The sequence below is a fragment of the Bactrocera dorsalis genome, chromosome 2, assembly GCF_023373825.1.
Source record: "Bactrocera dorsalis isolate Fly_Bdor chromosome 2, ASM2337382v1, whole genome shotgun sequence".
Classification (NCBI taxonomy): domain Eukaryota; kingdom Metazoa; phylum Arthropoda; class Insecta; order Diptera; family Tephritidae; genus Bactrocera; species Bactrocera dorsalis.
Window position 1 is genome coordinate 60,856,058 of NC_064304.1, and position 21,146 is coordinate 60,877,203.

General features: G+C 36.0%; 1 protein-coding gene and 1 long non-coding RNA gene across 2 annotated transcripts; both read left to right on the plus strand.

Annotated features, from left to right (window-relative positions):
• The first annotated feature begins 6,867 nt into the window (after positions 1 to 6,867).
• LOC125776807 (uncharacterized) lies at positions 6,868 to 10,597 on the plus strand. Its single transcript, XR_007421982.1, has 2 exons — positions 6,868 to 9,296; positions 9,363 to 10,597. It is a non-coding gene; the product is annotated as an uncharacterized LOC125776807 (long non-coding RNA).
• A 9,015-nt stretch (positions 10,598 to 19,612) lies between these two features.
• On the plus strand, positions 19,613 to 20,638 carry LOC125776127 (uncharacterized). Its single transcript, XM_049447006.1, has one exon. It carries the CDS (start codon positions 19,613 to 19,615, stop codon positions 20,636 to 20,638), a length of 1,026 nt encoding a protein of 341 aa, XP_049302963.1.
• Positions 20,639 to 21,146: the final 508 nt, after the last annotated feature.

Consider the following 21,146-nt stretch of genomic DNA (forward strand, 5'->3'; position numbering starts at 1 on the left):
TATTCTTTCTTCTAACCTTTCCGCGATTTCATATTGGGTGGTGAGAAAACTTTTCATTTGTTGCCACGTTGGGCACTTTTTTCGTGATGAGAGCGATTGCTCCCATAGAAGTACCGACTTTTCTGGTAATGCGGCGGTGCAAATGTTTACCAGAATAGGATCCCAGCTGTCTGTGGGGATATTAAGTGTCGATAGAACCGACAAACAATTTGAAACAGTGGATTCTAGGTTGACGAATTCTACACTTGTTCCTTTCTTAATTTTTGGCAAGTTTAATAGTGTCGTTACTTGATTATCGACCAGTATTCTTTCGTTTTCAAATCTAGCTTTTAGAGCTTCCCAAGCCAAATTGAAATTGTCGTCATTTAATGCAAACTGTTTAACTATTTCGCCTGCTTGACCTTTTGTTTTGTATCGGAGGTGATACAGTTTTTGTGCCTTTGATAGTTGTGGATGGTTGATGTAAACAGCTGTGAACATGTCCCGGAAGGACGGCCATTCTTCATAACCTCCGTAAAAGGCACCTCGAGTTGGATGCCTGAACTTGCCTCTTGATTGTCTATTTGTGACAGCTCTACTCTACTGTGGGGAGTAGGTGCAATTGCTTTAATGAGCTTTAGTTGATCGGCGATCATAGCTTTTGTTTCTTCGAATTGGTCTAAGCAGTTTTCGTATATTGTATAAGCCGAGGATTTAAAATTATGTGTATCTGAATCGTCAGAATCTAGAATGGCGTCATGAGCCACTTGGAAGCGAGTCCAAAAATTCGTGAGATTTTGATTTTTGATTTCTAATAACGATTCAGAGGTTTCGTGAATCGGTAAGGAGGCAAATCTAGTGCAGTATCTTATTAAACTGTCACTTTGGGAAATGAAATTAACAACCTCTTTTGAGCGTGTAGCTCCTGTAGGTGTATTTTGATTTTTATTATTATTCATTATTTTTACTGTATAGTAAAATATTTGTCAAAATGAGTTAAATTTGTCTCAGTGTAAACCGAATTCTCTTTTCTATAAATTTCGTATACAACGGATTCTTTATTTTTTATTATTACCGTTTCTTATTTACTTGCTAAACGATATTGTTTATTTATATTTTAGTTTGAAGTTTGAAAATATCCGCACTTTAAATTTATTAACACTTTTTACGTCCTTATGTTAGTATTTAGGTACACCCTAATACTTGGACTTGTATGTATGTATGTATGTGCTTATGTTTTGTGCAATTGAGAGCTCGCTGAGGAGATCAATGCGCTATTTACCTTAGTACGAGTATGCACGAATTGTTTGTGTGCTTATGATTATGCTTTTTTCGTAAGCAATTGAGAGCTCGTTAGAGAGATCAATAAGCTTTTTGTATGCAATCCTGCTTGTTTTTGTTTGCCAAAGAACAAGAGGTATTGCCGAATAGATGCCAATGTGGACTTTGAAAATTTATATGTTTTATTATATGTATGTATGTATGTTTGTATATACAGTGTTCACAAATTATGTAGATTTTGTTTAACTGATTTTTTGTATTGGTGTTAATAAATATATTTTGTAATATTCCGTGCTACTTTATCTATCGTTTAATTAATTACAAAAAAAAAAAAATCGCCTTTTCTATTTTGAAAATTAATTATAATTTAATAATTGGATACTTAGTACCCAGTGTAGGGTATGCTAGCACAGGCTGATTTTATATGTATATATTTATGCTCGCACTGGGAGGAGAGCGCGAAAGCGAATTGGGTAATGTCCCTGTTGCCTCCCGCATGCACTTTGTTAATATATGTATTTATTTTGTTTCTGTTTTGTAATGTACGAGTATTTGGCAGATTGAATGCCGTATGTTTGTGTATACTTGTAATTATATTTAATTTTTTCGCAAAGGTGAGAGAGCAAGAGAAGGGAATGGAAAACGTGTATTTTCCTTTCTTAAATAGTGCATATGTAAATATGTATTTTTAAAGTAAAATGTAAGCAATTGCATTTATTATGTATGTATGTATATATAATTTGTATATAGTGTGTCAATAAGCATATGTGTATGTATGTTTGCATTTAGTTTTGTTCGTTGATATTGCGGGTTGTGTTTTTAAATTTTCTTTTGCTTATTTGCTTATCCTGCTTACTGTTTTTGTTTATTTTTTTCCAACAGAAGAGGTGCTACTAGGCATAAATAGGCAAAAATGTGTTATATATGTAAGTATATGTATATATATATAAACATAGAAGTAAATATATATAAGGCAGGATTATTTTTGTTTAATCCAAAATGTTGGTTAACCGTATTAAACTAATCAACGGAATCGTTATTAGCGTTATAATGTAAAACACAATTTTTTACATACATATATGCATGATTAAATAAAATAAAATGAACTAAATACGCTCACTTTAGTTTTGTAGGGTATATTGTTATGCATTGCCTGTTCGTTTTGTTCCAATTCCTCATGTATCCACCTGCTTGGCTCCTTGTGCGTATTGTTGCATTTAAGTAAGTTTTGCCCGCGCCCGGTTATTAGTTTTTGTTTATTTTTGTTTGATTTTAGGTTTCGCGCCCGATTGTTTATAGGTTTTGTTTGTTGGATCTGTTTTACTGTGTATGTCCGAATGTATGTAATATTGTTAGTGTACTGCACTTCACTGCACTTTCTTTTGTTTTTTTGTTTTTAATATGTCTATAATAATGTTGGTTTTGGTTTTTTGTTCTGCTTGTTCACTGCACTGCACTGTAGCCTGTTTTGTTTTCTATTATGTTTAAGTAATCTCAAAGCTTTATCTCACCTCATGTATATATGTATATGTCTACACAATATGGGTAAGTTTTTTCTCAAATTTTAATACTTCGTTTTTTATTTGGTCGCCACACTATTATATATGTATATTGTTATTGTTATTATATATAGTATATATATTTTTTTTTGTTTGTTTGGCTCACTGCACTTTTTGTTTTTTAATTCTAGCACCCTGCGCTCTTTTGGTTTGATTGCTTTTTTGTTTGTTTGTTATATATATATGTATATATGTACATATATATATATATTTTTTTTTTTGTTTGTTTACCACTGCGCTTTGTTTTGTTTTATTTTATGATGACGCTTTGTTTTTGTTTCTGTCACCTTATTGCACTCCACGGCACTTTAAGGTTTGTATTTCATTTTTTATCCGCATTCCGTTTGGTTTTTGCCAACATATTGTTAATTTATTGTTTTAATTTTTCTGTGAAAAACCGAAGGTGCCTTTCGTTAAGGCTCGAAGGACCATAAATAAACGGAGGCAAGAAAAATGCTTTGATATTTTTCAATACAATTTCCTTTAATTAAATATATGAATTTGGACACTTCACATTTAACAATAAAAATTTATGATAAGCATATAGAGGCATTCGATACATGCCAAGATCCGATCGTATAAAATGAAAATGACGATATGGGCAGGTTCCCGGTCGAATTAGTTGTTGAATAATGCTTGATCCGATTTAGTATATGTATATGATGTATAAGCGAGAGATACTTGCAGCGCGCGGATTGGGTGTCGAAGCAACGAACATCGATGTGCGAAGTGTCTATAACGAAGTGTCTGCTTTTTTTTATTGTCCATCCTTTTTGCGGAGTGGATTGATGTACAGATGTGGTGAGTTCTGTTTTAGTGTCATCTGCTGCGGTGAACTGAGCTGTTTTATTAAGGTACGCCAGTTTTTTCGGGTAGAGTGGGCGGATGCTTAACTCATTTAAACAACTATGGCAGGCCGGGGAATTTTTCAATTGACCTGTTACTTTAAAAAGTTTGGATTTAATTTTACTACTTGATTAAGTTATACTTTATAGTCGTGATAAGCTGTCATGTTATTTTTGTTCAGTATTGTTTGGCATAATTGTCACCATGCAATGACTTTCGCTTGAACAACGTTCACAAATCGTTCAATTTTAGTACGAAAATTCACCTTCTGTAAAAAATGTGCTTCGCGTGCTTCGCTCAACTTAACATATGGTCAACATAATCGGCCTACTCAGCGCACTATTCGACACACCATCATCCATCTTAAGAACCAGCATTCATTACTGGAGCAAACTGGAGGAATTTGGAAAGAAGAACAACTTGAAGAGATTCAAAAGCTGCCATTTCAGCTAGATAGACAACGGTTTCGTGTGGTTTCTAGGGCGGTGGATATATCGGTCCATACTTATTTTTTCAAAAAAGATGCTCTTGAGAACGTAACCGTCATGACAACCGTTATCGCGCCTTGATAACCGACTATTTGATGCTTAAAATTGAAGCTCAAGATCTATATATGTATATGTTAAATAAATTTGCTTTTTGTTCGTTATGTTCAATCCGCTAGTACGTCATCGTTGCATTCAGCTATGGTATCATCTTGCAGTTGTAGTGTGACGTGTTGGTGTGACACAGAAAAATGGTGAGTTTCTCGTAGATGAGCTTGACCCTACCATATGTTGTTAATATATGGACAATGTTCTCGGACTGCAGGATGTTATGCTGACTATGGATATTACCGGCTATGTCTGCGACAGTTTTGTGAAAGCGTTCCACTTGGCCATTTATTTTTAGTAACTACAAAGCCCACGAATTCGACGCTCTCTTCAAAAAACTTAGTTTTCTCTTGTGCATCGGCATTTTAAGACTATATCAGTATGTTGCACATGTACAGTTTCGTTTTTAGAAAAGATTACTACGTCAGCTACATAAACATGACAAATCTTTGATTTGTGTTCCCTCAGGATGTCATCAATGGCTCTTTCAAAAATGCTTCCCGCGTTTTTCAAGGTAAAAGGCAGACGGTAAAATTTATATTTCTCGGCGCTCCCTGCGAATGACGTTTTCTCGCGGCCTTATTCCGCTGGACAAATTTGGTGGTACCCATATTTCAAATCTTCTTCTTCTCTTTACTGGCGTAGACACCGTTTACGCGATTATAGCCGAATTAACAACAGCGTGCCAGTCGTTTCTTCTTTTCGCTACGTGTCACCAATATCTGGTCGGTTGTCGATTTGCCAGGTCTAAAGCCACACTGACAAGGTCCAATCAGTTTGTTGACGGTGGGCTTTAAGATTTCACACAATACGCTCGATAGAACTTTATACGCGATGTTGAGGAGGCTTATCCCACTGTTGTTGGCGCAGATTTTGCGGTCTCCCGGTTTATGGATTGGGCATAGCACACCTAAATTTCAATCGTTGGGCATGCTTCTGTCCGACCATACTTTACAAAGAAACTGATGCATGCTCTTTATCAGTTCTCAGCTGGCCGGGAATCCATTGTCATCGATTGGCGAATCAGGTTCGCCTTCTCCTGACGTTGTACCTTCACTGCCATAATTTCAGTATGCTCTGGGCATCGGTGACTAGATCACCTTTGGGAGTTCTACATGAGTATGCTCCGGTCTTGAAACCTTCTGTAAGCCGCCGTATTTTTTCATAGAATTTTCGAGCATTTGGCCTCTTTCCTATAATTCCATCAAATGAGTTGTGTGCATCTAGCACCCAGAAAGGGGAGATTTGACCAAAAATTTTCATAAAATATTTACTGGTTGCTCTTTTTTCGAATCAAGTGGTAAGCTTACGGTGGCCCCATACTAAACTCGAAAATAAAATAAATTATACCGAGAGGAATTCCGCACCCAATTCCGAATTTGTCGAATTTCTTTGATAAATAATCGTACTTTGCTTTTACTTCCTAAATACTTTTTAGATTCAAAGTTTGCTTTTTATCAAAGATGTTTCGCTGTTTAAAGTATCCTCGTTGGATCTGAACATCGTCTTTATTATTATTTTCATGCGAAAACGATTTCTGGAACATGCATGAATAGTACGCCCATTGTCCAACCGGTCCCTATAAAGTTCGATCGCATCATCCCGACTTACCATAGTTATTGCATGTTCTTACAGACAGAAGCACGGACGGATGGACAAACACACAACTGGATTACAACTTTTCTTTTTTTGGACAAAGTATTTACATAGTTTACCAAATATGTCTGAATGCGGTTATATTTCATTGCGTTTTTACACCAAATTATGGCGTCAAATTAATCCGCTCCCTACATTTTTCTAATATTCTCATACTTTATGTCTTTTTATACCTGAGACAGACAGGTAGTAACAATACCATAGTAAAGGTATCATGGTATTCTGTTTACTACGTTGCTGACACACACGGAAATGTAGTAAACTCAAATACTACCTTTGTTTCATAGGCATTAAATATTTCAAAAAAATGTAAGCAATAAATATGTAGATGTGTGTTATGGAGAAATAAGGACAATTATTTCAAATTCTGTAAAGTTAATCTATTTTTATTGCAAAAATGTTATTTGGTTAAAGTCTCTTTACAATCCTCACATAAAATGAGGAATTTCTTGTTTTTCCGGAAGAAAAATATGTGAATAATATTTTGTTTTCCATTTCAATAATTAATTTTTTAAGTAATTTTGACAGAATATTTCGAAGAGCTTTTGTGTGAAAGCTTTTAGCAAAGTTTGTTACCTGTTTTTTAGCTGTGTTTATACATATGGTATTTGTACCATTTATGGTATTGTTACTACATGTCTGTCTCAGGTATTAGCATATTCAAGAACGAACGTTCTATTGTCAGTTTTTCCTTATAAAAAGATCTTACGACTAATTAATTTAAAACAGAATTTTAATACAAATGTTTTAGTTCGCACAACCAGTATTTAGTCGTACCCTCTTTCGTCTTAATTACAGACTTAATATGTCTGTTTGCAACTGTTGAATTCTGAATACAACTCTGCAAACCAATCCTGTACTCTTATATTATACATATGTACATAACTTGTCTATGTACTATAAAACAGTACATTAGATCATACGATTATTGTAAAAAAACGGCAGTCTGAATAAATGCGTTAATAATATCGGTCACGAGTTTTTCTTTCTCTGCGCGAAAACTGTTACAAAGGTTATGTGCCCAGGTAGATATGGGTTTCAAGTTTTCGGTTCGTAAGAATATTTAAGTTACGATAAATCGGTTAATTTGCTCATCCGGCGTTAAAAGCAATAAACGCGGTAAAATGGCTAATGCTGTAGCTAGCGTCGAAAAATTGAGTGGCGACAATTATGCTACTTGGAGCATCCAAATGAAAAGCCTTCTCAACACTCTGGATTTGTGAAATGCTGTCGCGGAAAAGTGTCCAGAAGCGGAATCAGAAAAGGCAGCCTGGCTTCTGTTCGACAGGAAAGCACTTGCGACCATAACGTTGAGCGTAAAGCCAAGCGAACTCATCCATATAAAAAACTTATTTAAAAAATTAATTCGGTTCCAATTCAAAACCAGCGAGAAATTTTCGGTTCAACTAAAGGAATTCCGCTGCATCGTCGATGACTAGAAAGAAGTAAATTTAGAGATGGAAGATGATTTCTTGTCCATTCTATTTTCATTACCCGACGAATTGGAGAATTTTGTGGTGGCAATGGAAAGTAGGGACGTATTGCCAAAATTGGACAATCTCATTGCTAAGATTTTGGAAGAGGAGCAAAGGCACGGTGAAAAGTGCAATAGCGGAGAAACAGTTTTCTTAGCAAATGATATAAGGCGACACACCGTAAATAAAAGAAGCGTCAACAGCAGCAGCAAAGGCACAAATAGCAGAGTCAACGTCAGCAGTAGCAGTGGCAGAGGTATGGGCAGCGAGTTCAGCGTAGGTAACAGCAAAAGTGCTGACAGGTATAGTGATAATAGAACGAAAATGAAGGAAAAAGGAAGAGCTAACGAAAGTCGAATTTCCAGTAATAACAACAACAACATACGGTGTTATAAATGTAGACGTAGAGGTCATATACGCTCTCAGTGACAAAACTCTTGATCACTATTTGAGAAGGAGAGAAATTTAAACGGTATTTGGATTATCAACAGCGGCGCAACGTCTCATATGTGCAATAATGCAAAATTATTTAGTTCTCTTGTTCGTGATAAACATAAAATTATTTTAGCATCAGGTGACTATATTTATGCACAAGAGAAAGGAACAGTTGTTTTGAGGACAAAATACACAAAAATACATTTAAGAGACGTATGGTACGTTCCAAATAAACATTCCAATTTCTTTTCAATCGGTAAAGCCGCTGAAAGTGGAAACGTAATTAAATTTGAAGAAAATAGTGCTTTGATACAAAATAAAATGGGAAAGACAATTTTAACTACTAAATTAGAAAATGGCATGTATGTTGCTAACACAAAAAGAAACGCGGATAGTGTTAATGCTTTTAGTGAATGCGCAAGTAATTGGCACAGGCGGTTCGGTCATCTTAACATAAACGATTTAAACAAATTATCAAAAATGAATATGGTGAATGGTTTAAACTTTAAAATTCCGAAAATCCTTGACTGCTTGACTTGTGCGGTGTGCAAAATTCACAGTGTTCCCTGCTTTTGACTTAGTACTTACAGATTTATGCGGGCCAATGGATGTGAGTTCGGTTGGCGGTGCATCGTATTTTATTTCATTTATAGACGATTATTCGAGGCATATGGTGGTTTATTTTTTTAAAAGAAAATCGGATGCATTCGAGATGTTTAAACTTTTTGCTGCGACCGCGGAGAAGCAGACAGGCCGTAAAATTAAAACATTACGTAGGGGAAGGTGGGGAATGTTGGGCCATTTTTTCCCCTTGTATAGGTTGAAAGCTGCAACCAACTGTCATCGGCTCGTCTCATACTAAGCTCAGTTTCTATATAGCACTCGAGCTGTTGTTTTTTTTCAACTCTGTGTACAGTTGATTTTTTTCACATTTTCCAATAAATTCATCCAGGTAAATATGTTTATAATATTAGTTGAGCCTTTAGCCTTCGACACACAAAAGAAATTTTGCACGAATTTACATTGTGTTCATTATCCACCGCCATTTTGCAAATATGAGCGTTTGGAGAATTACGGGGAATGTCGGGCCACATAGTCTTTTACATTTGACATGCTAACTTCATATATTTGACGTGTATAAGTGATTTTTCGTGCAGAATTTCAACAACAGAATAGTTTTTCAACATTTCCTGCTAGTTTCGTGCTCCGAAAAATTTTTTTTAGTCATTATGCCGCGGTACTATCCCAAACAAGAGAAAATTGTTGATTTCGACAACATTTTGGAGGCGATCAAGTCGGTGAAAATACATCACAACAGCGTTCGACAATCTGCGACGGCACACAAAATTCCGAGGACCAACCTGATGCGTTAAATTGCAGCATTTGATGGTGCGAGCATCGACGTTACTACTGCCTATGCCGATGTAATGAAGAATTTGTTGGCTGAAAGCACGACGATGGGCACAAAAACAGTGAGTTCAGCTGGTTTCTTTCTTTTTCTTTCATCGAATAATAAATAATTTTTTCTTTTATTTCAGATTTTCAAGATCGAACAAGAGAAGGCGTTGATAAGCTACATTCTCCAGGCCGGCGACATCAACTATGGAATTAGTTTGATGGACCTTCGTAAGCTCGCGTATGAATTTGCTCGGAAAGTTGGCGCGTCGTATCCGGATCCATGGAACGACAATCAACAGGCGAGTAAGGATTGGCAGTTGGCGTTCATGAAACGCCACAAAAATTTTTCACTGCGAACACCAGAGCAAGTAAGCCAGAGCCGTGCGAAGCGATTCAACAAAGAGTATGTCGATGCATTCTTTGCCAACCTTTCATCCGTTCTCGGTAAGACGCCGTTTGAACCTCACCGAATATGGAACATGGATGAAACCGGGTGCCCGACCGTGCCAACCAGACCTGTCAAAACCATCGCGCGAGTTGTGGTTATTGAACCCGTGTTTTAATACTAGATTAACTTATTGACCGATGAATACTGAACTTTAGTTCAAATATTCTTATTAACACTAAACTTCAGTTTAGTGAATCGCTAAGAGAAAACCACGACTTGTCGGATTAACCGTCAGAATTCTTCTGTTCATTTATTTCCAATATTTTCTTAAGCTAAGTTCTATTTTCTGATACAAAATACATTATTTCTTTTCTTATTATTATTTTGGCTCAACCACTTGTAGTTGCGACAATATTTGTCAAGTGGCCTACTTCTCACATTACATCAATTGCATTCCCTCAAATATTTATGTTGCACTATTTATTGTGACGTTAATTGCTATCGCAATATTCGTTTGAACATATTAAATGTGCAGCGGAAATGCAATGTGATCCAATGTAAGTGCCCTGGTTTGTTTCGAAATATGATATGTATATTTCGTGTGGTCGCAATATTGTTGCGGTAACAAAAAAGGGAAAATATTTAAGTAGACCAGTTAATTCTAAGTGTTTTGGGGTAGGTTGTTAACGTTGACGTCGGCATTATTTCTTTGTTGCAGTTCTTATGAATTGCAGTTGCATTCATATCGGTCATGCCGATAGTGGTTGGCATCGACGTCGACGTAACTCCTCCCCCCCTTGATTGAGCTCTCTCCTGGGAGATCACATTAGTAATTTTGAAATTCTTTCTCTTGTTTTTACAATAAATGATTATCGAAAGACTGACTATAATTACAATTGATATTGTAACGGGTGATTTTTTTGAGGTTAGGATTTTCATGCATTAGTATTTGACAGATCACGTGGGATTTCAGACATGGTGTCAAAGAGAAAGATGCTCAGTATGCTTTGACATTTCATCATGAATAGACTTACTAACGAGCAACGCTTGCAAATCATTGAATTTTATTACCAAAATCAGTGTTCGGTTCGAAATGTGAAAATCCGCTTTTTATCGACAAATTTTGTTCAGCGATGAGGCTCATTTCTGGTTGAATGGCTACGTAAATAAGCAAAATTGCCGCATTTGGGGTGAAGAGCAACCAGAAGCCGTTCAAGAACTGCCCATGCATCCCGAAAAATGCACTGTTTGGTGTGGTTTGTACGCTGGTGGAATCATTGGACCGTATTTTTCAAAGATGCTGTTGGACGCAACGTTACGGTGAATGGCGATCGCTATCGTTCGATGCTAACAAACTTTTTGTTGCCAAAAATGGAAGAACTGAACTTGGTTGACATGTGGTTTCAACAAGATGGCGCTACATGCCACACAGCTCGCGATTCTATGGCCATTTTGAGGGAAAACTTCGGACAACAATTCATCTCAAGAAATGGACCCGTAAGTTGGCCACCAAGATCATGCGATTTAACGCCTTTAGACTATTTTTTGTGGGGCTACGTCAAGTCTAAAGTCTACAGAAATAAGCCAGCAACTATTCCAGCTTTGAAAGACAACATTTCCGAAGAAATTCGGGCTATTCCGGCCGAAATGCTCGAAAAAGTTGCCCAAAATTGGACTTTCCGAATGGACCACCTAAGACGCAGCCGCGGTCAACATTTAAATGAAATTATCTTCAAAAAGTAAATGTCATGAACCAATCTAACGTTTCAAATAAAGAACCGATGAGATTTTGCAAATTTTATGCGTTTTTTTTTTTAAAAAGTTATCAAGCTCTTAAAAAATCACCCTATATATATGCTTATATGTATGTATTGTTGTCGTTTTTGGTATTTAACTTCATCTATAAAGTTTATATTTTCTATTTGTTGTAATATAATATCATCAAATATAAGTTTCTTATTTATATCTTTAATGTTGTCTATATCGCTTGCTAATACAATGCTACTTTTAATTATTTTACTTTTTGTTGAAAATGTTTTATTATTAATTGTTATGCTACAATTGTAAAAATGTATTAAATAGTTTCCGTTTAAGGGAGAGCTGTTGTTTATAATGCAGTCACTTTCTACACTAGTATTTTTAGTATTTTTTACAAATATAAATCCTTCGTTAATGTTTATAATTTCGGAGGCGTTATTAAAAATTTTCATACAGTTTCTTTTTATCAAACAATTATTAATTGGCTTAAGACGTTGTAAATCTATATTATCATTAAATTCGTACAATTCATTGTTATATCTTAGTGCATATACTTGTTGAAACATTAACTCAAAGTTGCTTATATCTCCTAACGGCAATATTATAGATGTGTGTAGTGTTATTATTTCTGTTGGAATTTTGATAGCGAAAATAATATTATGGTTTTTGTCTGTAAGGGATTCTAATTTTATTTTTTTCAATTTTTGTGAGTCTAAGTTGTATTTTGTTATTTCTTGGTCGGTTATCATGTTGCTATGTAAAATTTCTAAACCACTTGCTGCTATATTGTCTTGTATATGTTCTACATTGTCCTGTAATATTTTCAGTTTTAGAGAAAAGTCGAGGTATAAAATTTCGTCTTGGGTCCTTTTACTTATGTTCCCTATGGAGTTTAGTTTTGCAGATATCATATCCCTATCGTTATGCATAAGTCTTTTTAATTCAAGAAACGTTTTATTGAAATTAGTATTAATATCTATTTGTTTGTTTATTGTTTCGATAGCCTTGTGGTTGTTTGGGTCGATGATGTTGAGGTGTTGTTCAAGGTCTTGTCTATCATTGTCGTCCATGGTACCGTAAAGCCATTTTTGTACAGTTCCTACAGCATTTAGTAGGCCTCTTTTTTGTCTGTGGGGTGTGATAGTATTTATCTTGCTTCTAATAAATTTAATTTGCATGTTTAGTATTGCTTGTCCTACTTGCAGATTTGCCGATTTTATATTAGATTCTATTTCATTAAGTAAATTTGATATTTCTATTGGATTTATAACGTGTAGTATTGTTACATATGTCTTAACTATATCTGCATCGCCTGTTTGTATTTCTATATATCCTTTGTTGCTTTCTATTTTATCTATTGTTACTTGTCCCAGCCCCAGGGTCCAAATTGCTGTCAGGATCAAAAGTTTCAGGATCCATTGCCCCTGCAAATTTGTATTTCCGTTTAACGTTGTTTAAATATATATCGTTTAGATTTGTTTTTATAAACTTCGGTTGTTCCTTATGCCTAACGCTTTTGTAATTCTTTACGTAACCTATATTTCTTTCTTCTACATAGTGTTCTCTGTTTTCGTTACTCTTATTTATTCGCTTAGATTTTTCTTTGAATATTCTGTCATAAATTGTGCTCTTGTTACACTTACCTTCCTCAATATTTATGGGTTTTTCTTTTGTAACTGAGTGGTAGCTGTTATTATACCATTCTATAGCTTTGCTCATTTTATTTGTTATACTAGAGTTTTTATTTTCTATACCTAATACTCTAATTTTTTCTCCTAGTGTATTGTGTAGGCGTTCTACATCAGAATTGCCGGTGTGGTTATTTGGTTTAACGAGATGTAGTTCAATATTTTCGTTTCTGAGGAAATCTTTAACATTAATGCTTTTAAATTCGTTATCAGCAATAATTTTTTTAAAATGTCCTCTTTGCGACTTATATTGGTTTATTTTTTCGATTATAGTTTGGCTGGTCCTATCTTCAAGAAAAAATGCTGTGGCGAATTTAGAAAACCTGTCTATAAAAGTTAGAAAATTCGCTTTTGAATTAGTGTAGCAGTCCATGTGAATTATTTCTTTGCAATCTTTCGGTGTTTCCGTTAAATTAAATTTTGCTCTTATATGTAGGTCGCCTATCATATTTGACTCTGTTGCATGTATCGCAGTTGTTTACGAATTTGTGTACCAGTTTTTTCAAATTTGGGAAGTAGATATGTCTTTTAACTCCTTCGTAGTTCTCCGATATTCCTGTGTGTCCTGTTTCAAACTTGTGATAATTTTGGATATGTCTGTAGGCTTCTTCTTCGCTATTTATATCTTTAGCGTGATATGAACATTTAACAAATTTAATGTTGTCGAATCCATCAAATAACTCGATGATTTTTTGTTGTAATTTATTATATTCATGGTCGTTAACTTCGCTGTATATGCCAATTTTGCCTGAAGTGATATGTCTTCTGAGGATATCAGAAATATTGTTGTCGAGATCTACTGGTGTTACGTATATTTTTTTATTGTTGTGTTTTATTTCGAACTCCAATTGTTTGTTATCTGTTAAAATTATCTGAATTTTAAACCGATTGACTATGGTGTCCAAAATGGGTACATGGTTGTTCAATTGCTCCTCTTGAGAGTGTATTGTATTTACATCGTTTTCGTCTAAATTATTTTCTAAAGATAGATTGCTACCTGTTTCCATAAAATTTATTAAATTGGTGTTATTATTGATTCTGCTAAGGAAATCTGCTACTTTGTTTTCCTTTCCTTTTATATAATTTACGTTCATGTTGTATTCTCCTAATTTTATTATCCATCTTTGTAGTCTAGGATTTATATCTTTACAATGAGCCTTCGTGTATAGCCATTTTAATGGTTGATGATCTGTTAATAAATCAAATTGGACGCCATATAAGTAAGGCCGGAAGTAGTTTGTGGCCCAAACGATTGCTAACAACTCCTTTTCTGTTGTAGAATATCTACGTTCGTGGTCGTTGAGTGTTCTACTCGCATAACATACAGGATGTTCATTTTGTTGTAATACGGCACCGATTGCGAAATTGCTTGCATCAGTAGTTAATGTAAATTTCTTTTTGAAATCTGGATAACTTAGTACTGGAGCTTCTGTCATTATTTGTTTTAATTTTTGAAATGAGTTTATATATGTAGAGTCGTTAATATTAATTTTAACATTTTTCTTTAGAAAATGTGTCATAGGTTGTGCTACTTTCGCGTAGTCTTTTATAAATTTCCGATAGTATCCCGTAGCTCCTAGAAAAGACTTTATTTGTCTTGTTGTTTTTGGTAATTTTAGATCTTGTATTTTATTTATTTTCTCGAAATTCGGTTTAACTCCTTCAGGTGTTAAAACGTGGCCTAGAAATTGTGTTTCTTTGGCACAAAAATTGCACTTGTCAAATTGTACCTTAAGGTTATGCTTCTTTAGTGCATTGAAAATTTTTGTTAGGCTTTGTATATGCTCTTCTAATGTTGTACTAAAAACGAGAATGTCATCCATGTATACTACGCATATTTTATTTATGTATTCTCTAAGAACACAATTCATCAGCCTTTGGAAGGTTGATGGGGCGTTTTTGAGACCGAATGGCATTCTAACGTATTCGTAATGACCAAAAGGGGTGGAAAACGCGGTTTTCTTTCTATCTTCCTCTTTTACTAAGATTTGGTGGAATCCTTTTGCGAGATCGAGTGTCGTAAAGTATACAGCTCTTCCTAATTTATCTAATATATTATCAATGTTTGGGATTGGGAATTTGTCATCGATTGTGATATCATTTAGTTTTCTGTAGTCTATCACGATCCGCCATTTCTTTGTTTGGGAGTTATCTGATTTTTTTGGTACTATCCATAAAGGACTATTGTAAGGGGAATTACTATTTCTTATGATTCCTTGTTTTAACATTTCTTTAATTTGTTTAGTTATCTCTTCTTCGTGTATCTGTGGGTATCTGTAAGTTTTCGAATATACTGGAGTGTCTATCGTGGTCACTATCTCGTGTTCAATAGCTGATGTACTAGTAAGGTCATCTCCTTCTTTATAAAATAGGTTCTTGTAATTTTTTATTAACTTACTAACTAAAAATTTCTCTTCTTTATTTAGATTTGTTGTAAATTGCTCAATTTGTAAGTCCCTATTTTCCGCACTTTCTAATTGATAAATTTCATTAAAATTATATGGGCAAGAATTCATAAATTTTATCACTTCGTTATTAATTGTTAAGGTATCGTTTCTCATATCAATAACTGCTTGTAATGGTTTTAGTATGTTTTGCCCGAGGATTGCATCGAATCCTTTATTATGTAAATCAGTTAATTTCCATCACATATTTGCGTCAAAATTAAATTCGAGGGGTAAACTTGTTATTATTTCCCATTTGATTAGTGCTTCACTATTAAATGACCGGATTTTTATTGAGTTATTCAATAGTATTCTGTTATACTTCATTAATTTTCTATTGTCGATAAGGGACGTAGTAGAGCCTGAGTCGATTAGGCATGTAATCTTTTCATTTTTTATTGTTAATTCTACTAACGGAAGGTAGTTTTGGTATGGTCCAAGGGAAAATTTACTTCTTGGTTTATATGGTCTACTTCCATTGGAATTTCATTCCTATAGTTGGTACTTCTTTCACCGTTATAATTGTTATGGTTTTGGTAAGTCCGTCTGAATGAGCTTGCTGTGTTATTACTTTGGTTTTGATTATTGAAACGATTACTGTTTAATCGTGTTTGTTCTGTATTTCCTTGTCTAGGATTCGTCCTTGTTCTTTCGTTGTTGAATTTATTATTAGAATTGTTAAAATTATAAAACCTATTATTTGTTTGGTTATGATCCCCAGGTCTTTGATTGTTTATTTTATTTCCTACTTGACCATAATAGCTTCTATTAGTAAGTTCTGTTTCTTCTAATACGTAAAATGCTTCCCTTAATGAGTTAATGTTCCTACCGTAAATTATTGCCGATAAATGAGGCGGAATATTATTTAAAAATGTTTTTAATATTAATGACTCGTTAGTCTTAGGAGAAAATTCTGTCGGCTTATTTTCGTCTAAATTATATTTTGAGTTAAGCTTATCTAATATGTTTTTTAAGTTGTAATAATAATGACTTACATTATACTGCCTGGTTGTGATGGCCTGGTGGAAGAGTTGGTGGTAGCTTTCCCTTATTCCGAAGTTCCGTATCAGTTCTGTCTTCACTTCGTCCCACGATGAGTCTCTGTTTAGTGTCCGTATTGTCTGGAGCGCCTCTCCTTGGATCTTGGTCTTTACGTGTCTCTCCCACACATAATTTTTGACCGCTTGGTTCTCGTCGAACAAGGGCAGGATCAGTTCCACCTCTCCAATGAATGAAGATATGTCGTAGCTCCCGTCGCCTCTGAACTCTTTGATTTTCGCAGCTTCCTTAAGGAGGTCCGACGCTGATATCCGGTTTAGATCATAGTTGGTGATTGCCATTGTGGTAGTTAAATGTGTAGAATTGTGTTTTTTTTTTTCGAGAAGTTAGTTCTTTTATATTTATAAAATGATGTAACACTGTTTGAACCCGCAAGCAATAGTAAGTTTCTTATAAATGATTCTAAAGGGTGATTTTTTAAGAGCTTGATAACTTTTTTTTTAAAAAAAAACGCATAAAATTTGCAAAATCTCATCGGTTCTTTATTTGAAACGTTAGATTGGTTCATGACATTTACTTTTTGAAGATAATTTCATTTAAATGTTGACCGCGGCTGCGTCTTAGGTGGTCCATTCGGAAAGTCCAATTTTGGGCAACTTTTTCGAGCATTTCGGCCGGAATAGCCCGAATTTCTTCGGAAATGTTGTCTTCCAAAGCTGGAATAGTTGCTGGCTTATTTCTGTAGACTTTAGACTTGACGTAGCCCCACAAAAAATAGTCTAAAGGCGTTAAATCGCATGATCTTGGTGGCCAACTTACGGGTCCATTTCTTGAGATGAATTGTTGTCCGAAGTTTTCCCTCAAAATGGCCATAGAATCGCGAGCTGTGTGGCATGTAGCGCCATCTTGTTGAAACCACATGTCAACCAAGTTCAGTTCTTCCATTTTTGGCAACAAAAAGTTTGTTAGCATCGAACGATAGCGATCGCCATTCACCGTAACGTTGCGTCCAACAGCATCTTTGAAAAAATACGGTCCAATGATTCCACCAGCGTACAAACCACACCAAACAGTGCATTTTTCGGGATGCATGGGCAGTTCTTGAACGGCTTCTGGTTGCTCTTCACCCCAAATGCGGCAATTTTGCTTATTTACGTAGCCATTCAACCAGAAATGAGCCTCATCGCTGAACAAAATTTGTCGATAAAAAAGCGCGAAACACATTTCGAACCGAACACTGATTTTGGTAATAAAATTCAATGATTTGCAAGCGTTGCTCGTTAGTAAGTCTATTCATGATGAAATGTCAAAGCATACTGAGCATCTTTCTCTTTGACACCATGTCTGAAATCCCACGTGATCTGTCAAATACTAATGCATGAAAATCCTAACCTCAAAAAAATCACCCGTTATGACTTTTGGCAGTTAGATTTTGCAATATGTCAGAAGTTCACTCTAAAATATTTCTTTATGTAACTTTTATTATAAAAATTTCAATTGTAAAATTATATTTATATTAAGTCTTGTCTTTTCAGTGGCCTTTAAATCATTTGACGTTTTTACTTTTCACTTTAATAAGTACGTTTAAGCGGTTTACATGTTGTGTCAGGCTCTTTTTCTTTGTCTAAGGGCAAAGTTCCGTCGACTGCGCCAGTTGTGGTTATTGAACCCGTGTTTTAATACTAGATTAACTTATTGACCGATGAATACTGAACTTTAGTTCAAATATTCTTATTAACACTAAACTTCGCTAAGAGAAAACCACGACTTGTCGGATTAACCGTCAGAATTCTTTTGTTCATTTATTTCCAATATTTTCTTAAGCTAAGTTCTATTTTCTGATACAAAATACATTATTACTTTTCTTATTATTATTTTGGCGCAACCACTTGTAGTTGCGACAATATTTGTCAAGTGGCCTACTTCTCACATTACATCAATTGCATTCCCTCAAATAAAGGGTGATTTTTTAAGAGCTTGATAACTTTTTTTTAAAAAAAAAACGCATAAAATTTGCAAAATCTCATCGGTTCTTTATTTGAAACGTTAGATTGGTTCATGACATTTACTTTTTGAAGATAATTTCATTTAAATGTTGACCGCGGTTGCGTCTTAGGTGGTCCATCCGGAAAGTCCAATTTTGGGCAACTTTTTCGAGCATTTCGGCCGGAATAGCCCGAATTTCTTCGGAAATGTTGTCTTCCAAAGCTGGAATAGTTGCTGGCTTATTTCTGTAGACTTTAGACTTGACGTAGCCCCACAAAAAATAGTCTAAAGGCGTTAAATCGCATGATCTTGGTGGCCAACTTACGGGTCCATTTCTTGAGATGAATTGTTGTTCGAAGTTTTCCCTCAAAATGGCCATAGAATCGCGAGCTGTGTGGCATGTAGCGCCATCTTGTTGAAACCACATGTCAACCAAGTTCAGTTCTTCCATTTTTGGCAACAAAAAGTTTGTTAGCATCGAACGATAGCGATCGCCATTCACCGTAACGTTGCGTCCAACAGCATCTTTGAAAAAAATACGGTCCAATGATTCCACCAGCGTACAAACCACACCAAACAGTGCATTTTTCGGGATGCATGGGCAGTTCTTGAACGGCTTCTGGTTGCTCTTCACCCCAAATGCGGCAATTTTGCTTATTTACGTAGCCATTCAACCAGAAATGAGCCTCATCGCTGAACAAAATTTGTCCGAAAAAAAAAAAAAAACCGAACACTGATTTTGGTAATAAAATTCAATGATTTGCAAGCGTTGCTCGTTAGTAAGTCTATTCATGATGAAATGTCAAAGCATACTGAGCATCTTTCTCTTTGACACCATGTCTGAAATCCCACGTGATCTGTCAAATACTAATGCATGAAAATCCTAACCTCAAAAAAATCACCCGTTATTTATGTTGCACTATTTATTGTGACGTTAATTGCTATCGCAATGTGATCCAATGTAAGTGCCCTGGTTTGTTTCGAAATATGATATGCATATTTCGTGTGGTCGCAATATTGTTGCGGTAACAAAAAAGGGAAAATATTTAAGTAGACCAGTTAATTCTAAGTGTTTTGCGGTAGGTTGTTAACGTTGACGTCGGCATTATTTCTTTGTTGCAGTTCTTATGAATTGCAGTTGCATTCATATCGGTCATGCCGATAGTGGTTGGCATCGACGTCGACGTAACTCGCGCAAAGGACAAAAGCAGGTCGGCTCATCAACATCTGCCGAAAAAGGCACCAATGTGTCTTTGGCTTTGGCCGTCAGCGCTAGTGGCCAGTCTATACCGCCATTCTTCCTCTTTCCCCGAGTCAACATGAAAGAGATTTTTATGACTCATGCGAGTCATGGCGCTGTTGGTGTTGCGAACGGTTCTGGTTACATGAACTCTGACGTATTCCCTCAATTCATGCGTCATTTCATCAAGCACACCGGTGCTAATGCCGATTCGCCAACCATGTTGCTGCTGGATAACCACGGTTCGCATTTATCGATCGAGGCGATAGATTTGGCGTTGGATCATGGCATCACGTTGCTGTCTTTTCCGCCGAAATGCACGCACAAAATGCAGCCGCTAGATGTTGCGGTATTTGCACCATTTAAAGGCATAATGACCGTGAAGCATGATGCATGGAAAAAGTCCAACATTGGTGTCACTTTCGATCTGCATCATGTGCCGCTCCTTGTCGATCAGTGCCTCGATGTTATGTTAACGCCGAAAACCATCAAATCCGGCTTCCGAACAACTGGCATCTACCCGTTCAACCCGCAAATTTTCACTGAAGTTGACTTTATCGCTTCGGAACTGAGCGGCGAAAATTTGTTCGGTGACGAAGAGAAAGACGCCGACAATCAACGTCGAGTTCTTGCCTCTGGTGATGCCATTGTGACTGCTGCGAATGAGGAGGTGTCAACGTCGGAGGCATCGACAAGTGCCCCAGCTTCAACAATTGTTGCTGCATCATCGTCGTTGTCTCTTGTTTCGGCTCCACAGCTCCGTGATGCATTGAAATCGGTTGGCCCGTTGAAATTGGGCACACCTGCGCCGAAATCAAAACGTGGCCGCAAGACAATGGAGTCAACGATTTTGACATCGCCTGAGGTTGTCGCAGATCTGCGTGACAAGGCCGAAAAAAATCGGCAAAAATAGACAAAGGCAGCCTATGAACCAGCAGCCAAGAAGCAAAAAGGCCGTGGAAAATCGAAGACGCCACGGAAGAGAAGCCCGTCTCCGACCGAAACCGACATCGAAGAGGACTTCGATTTTTGCACGATTTGCAAGAAAAAGATGCCGAAGCACGAGAATCGTCAAAACACGGCCCATTGAATCGTTGGTGATCGAGGGATTCACTTGAAATGTGCCGGACCGAACCTGAACACTTACACCTGCATCCACTGCGAGTCGGAATAATTTTTTTCGCCAATTCCTATTTTTCTTATTATTTATGAATCTCTCTTTTATTTCCATTGATAAATAAACGTTTTTCATCGGTAACAATCATGTTTTATTCGATTTACAGACTGGCCCGACATTCCCCACCTTTTTTCAAAATCGCAAAATCAGGTTTTTTGCGCCAATGGCTATAACTTTTTAATTTTTGTAGAATTTTATCAAACCAATGTTATCAAAAGGAAGGTTACGACTGGCACTACAAATC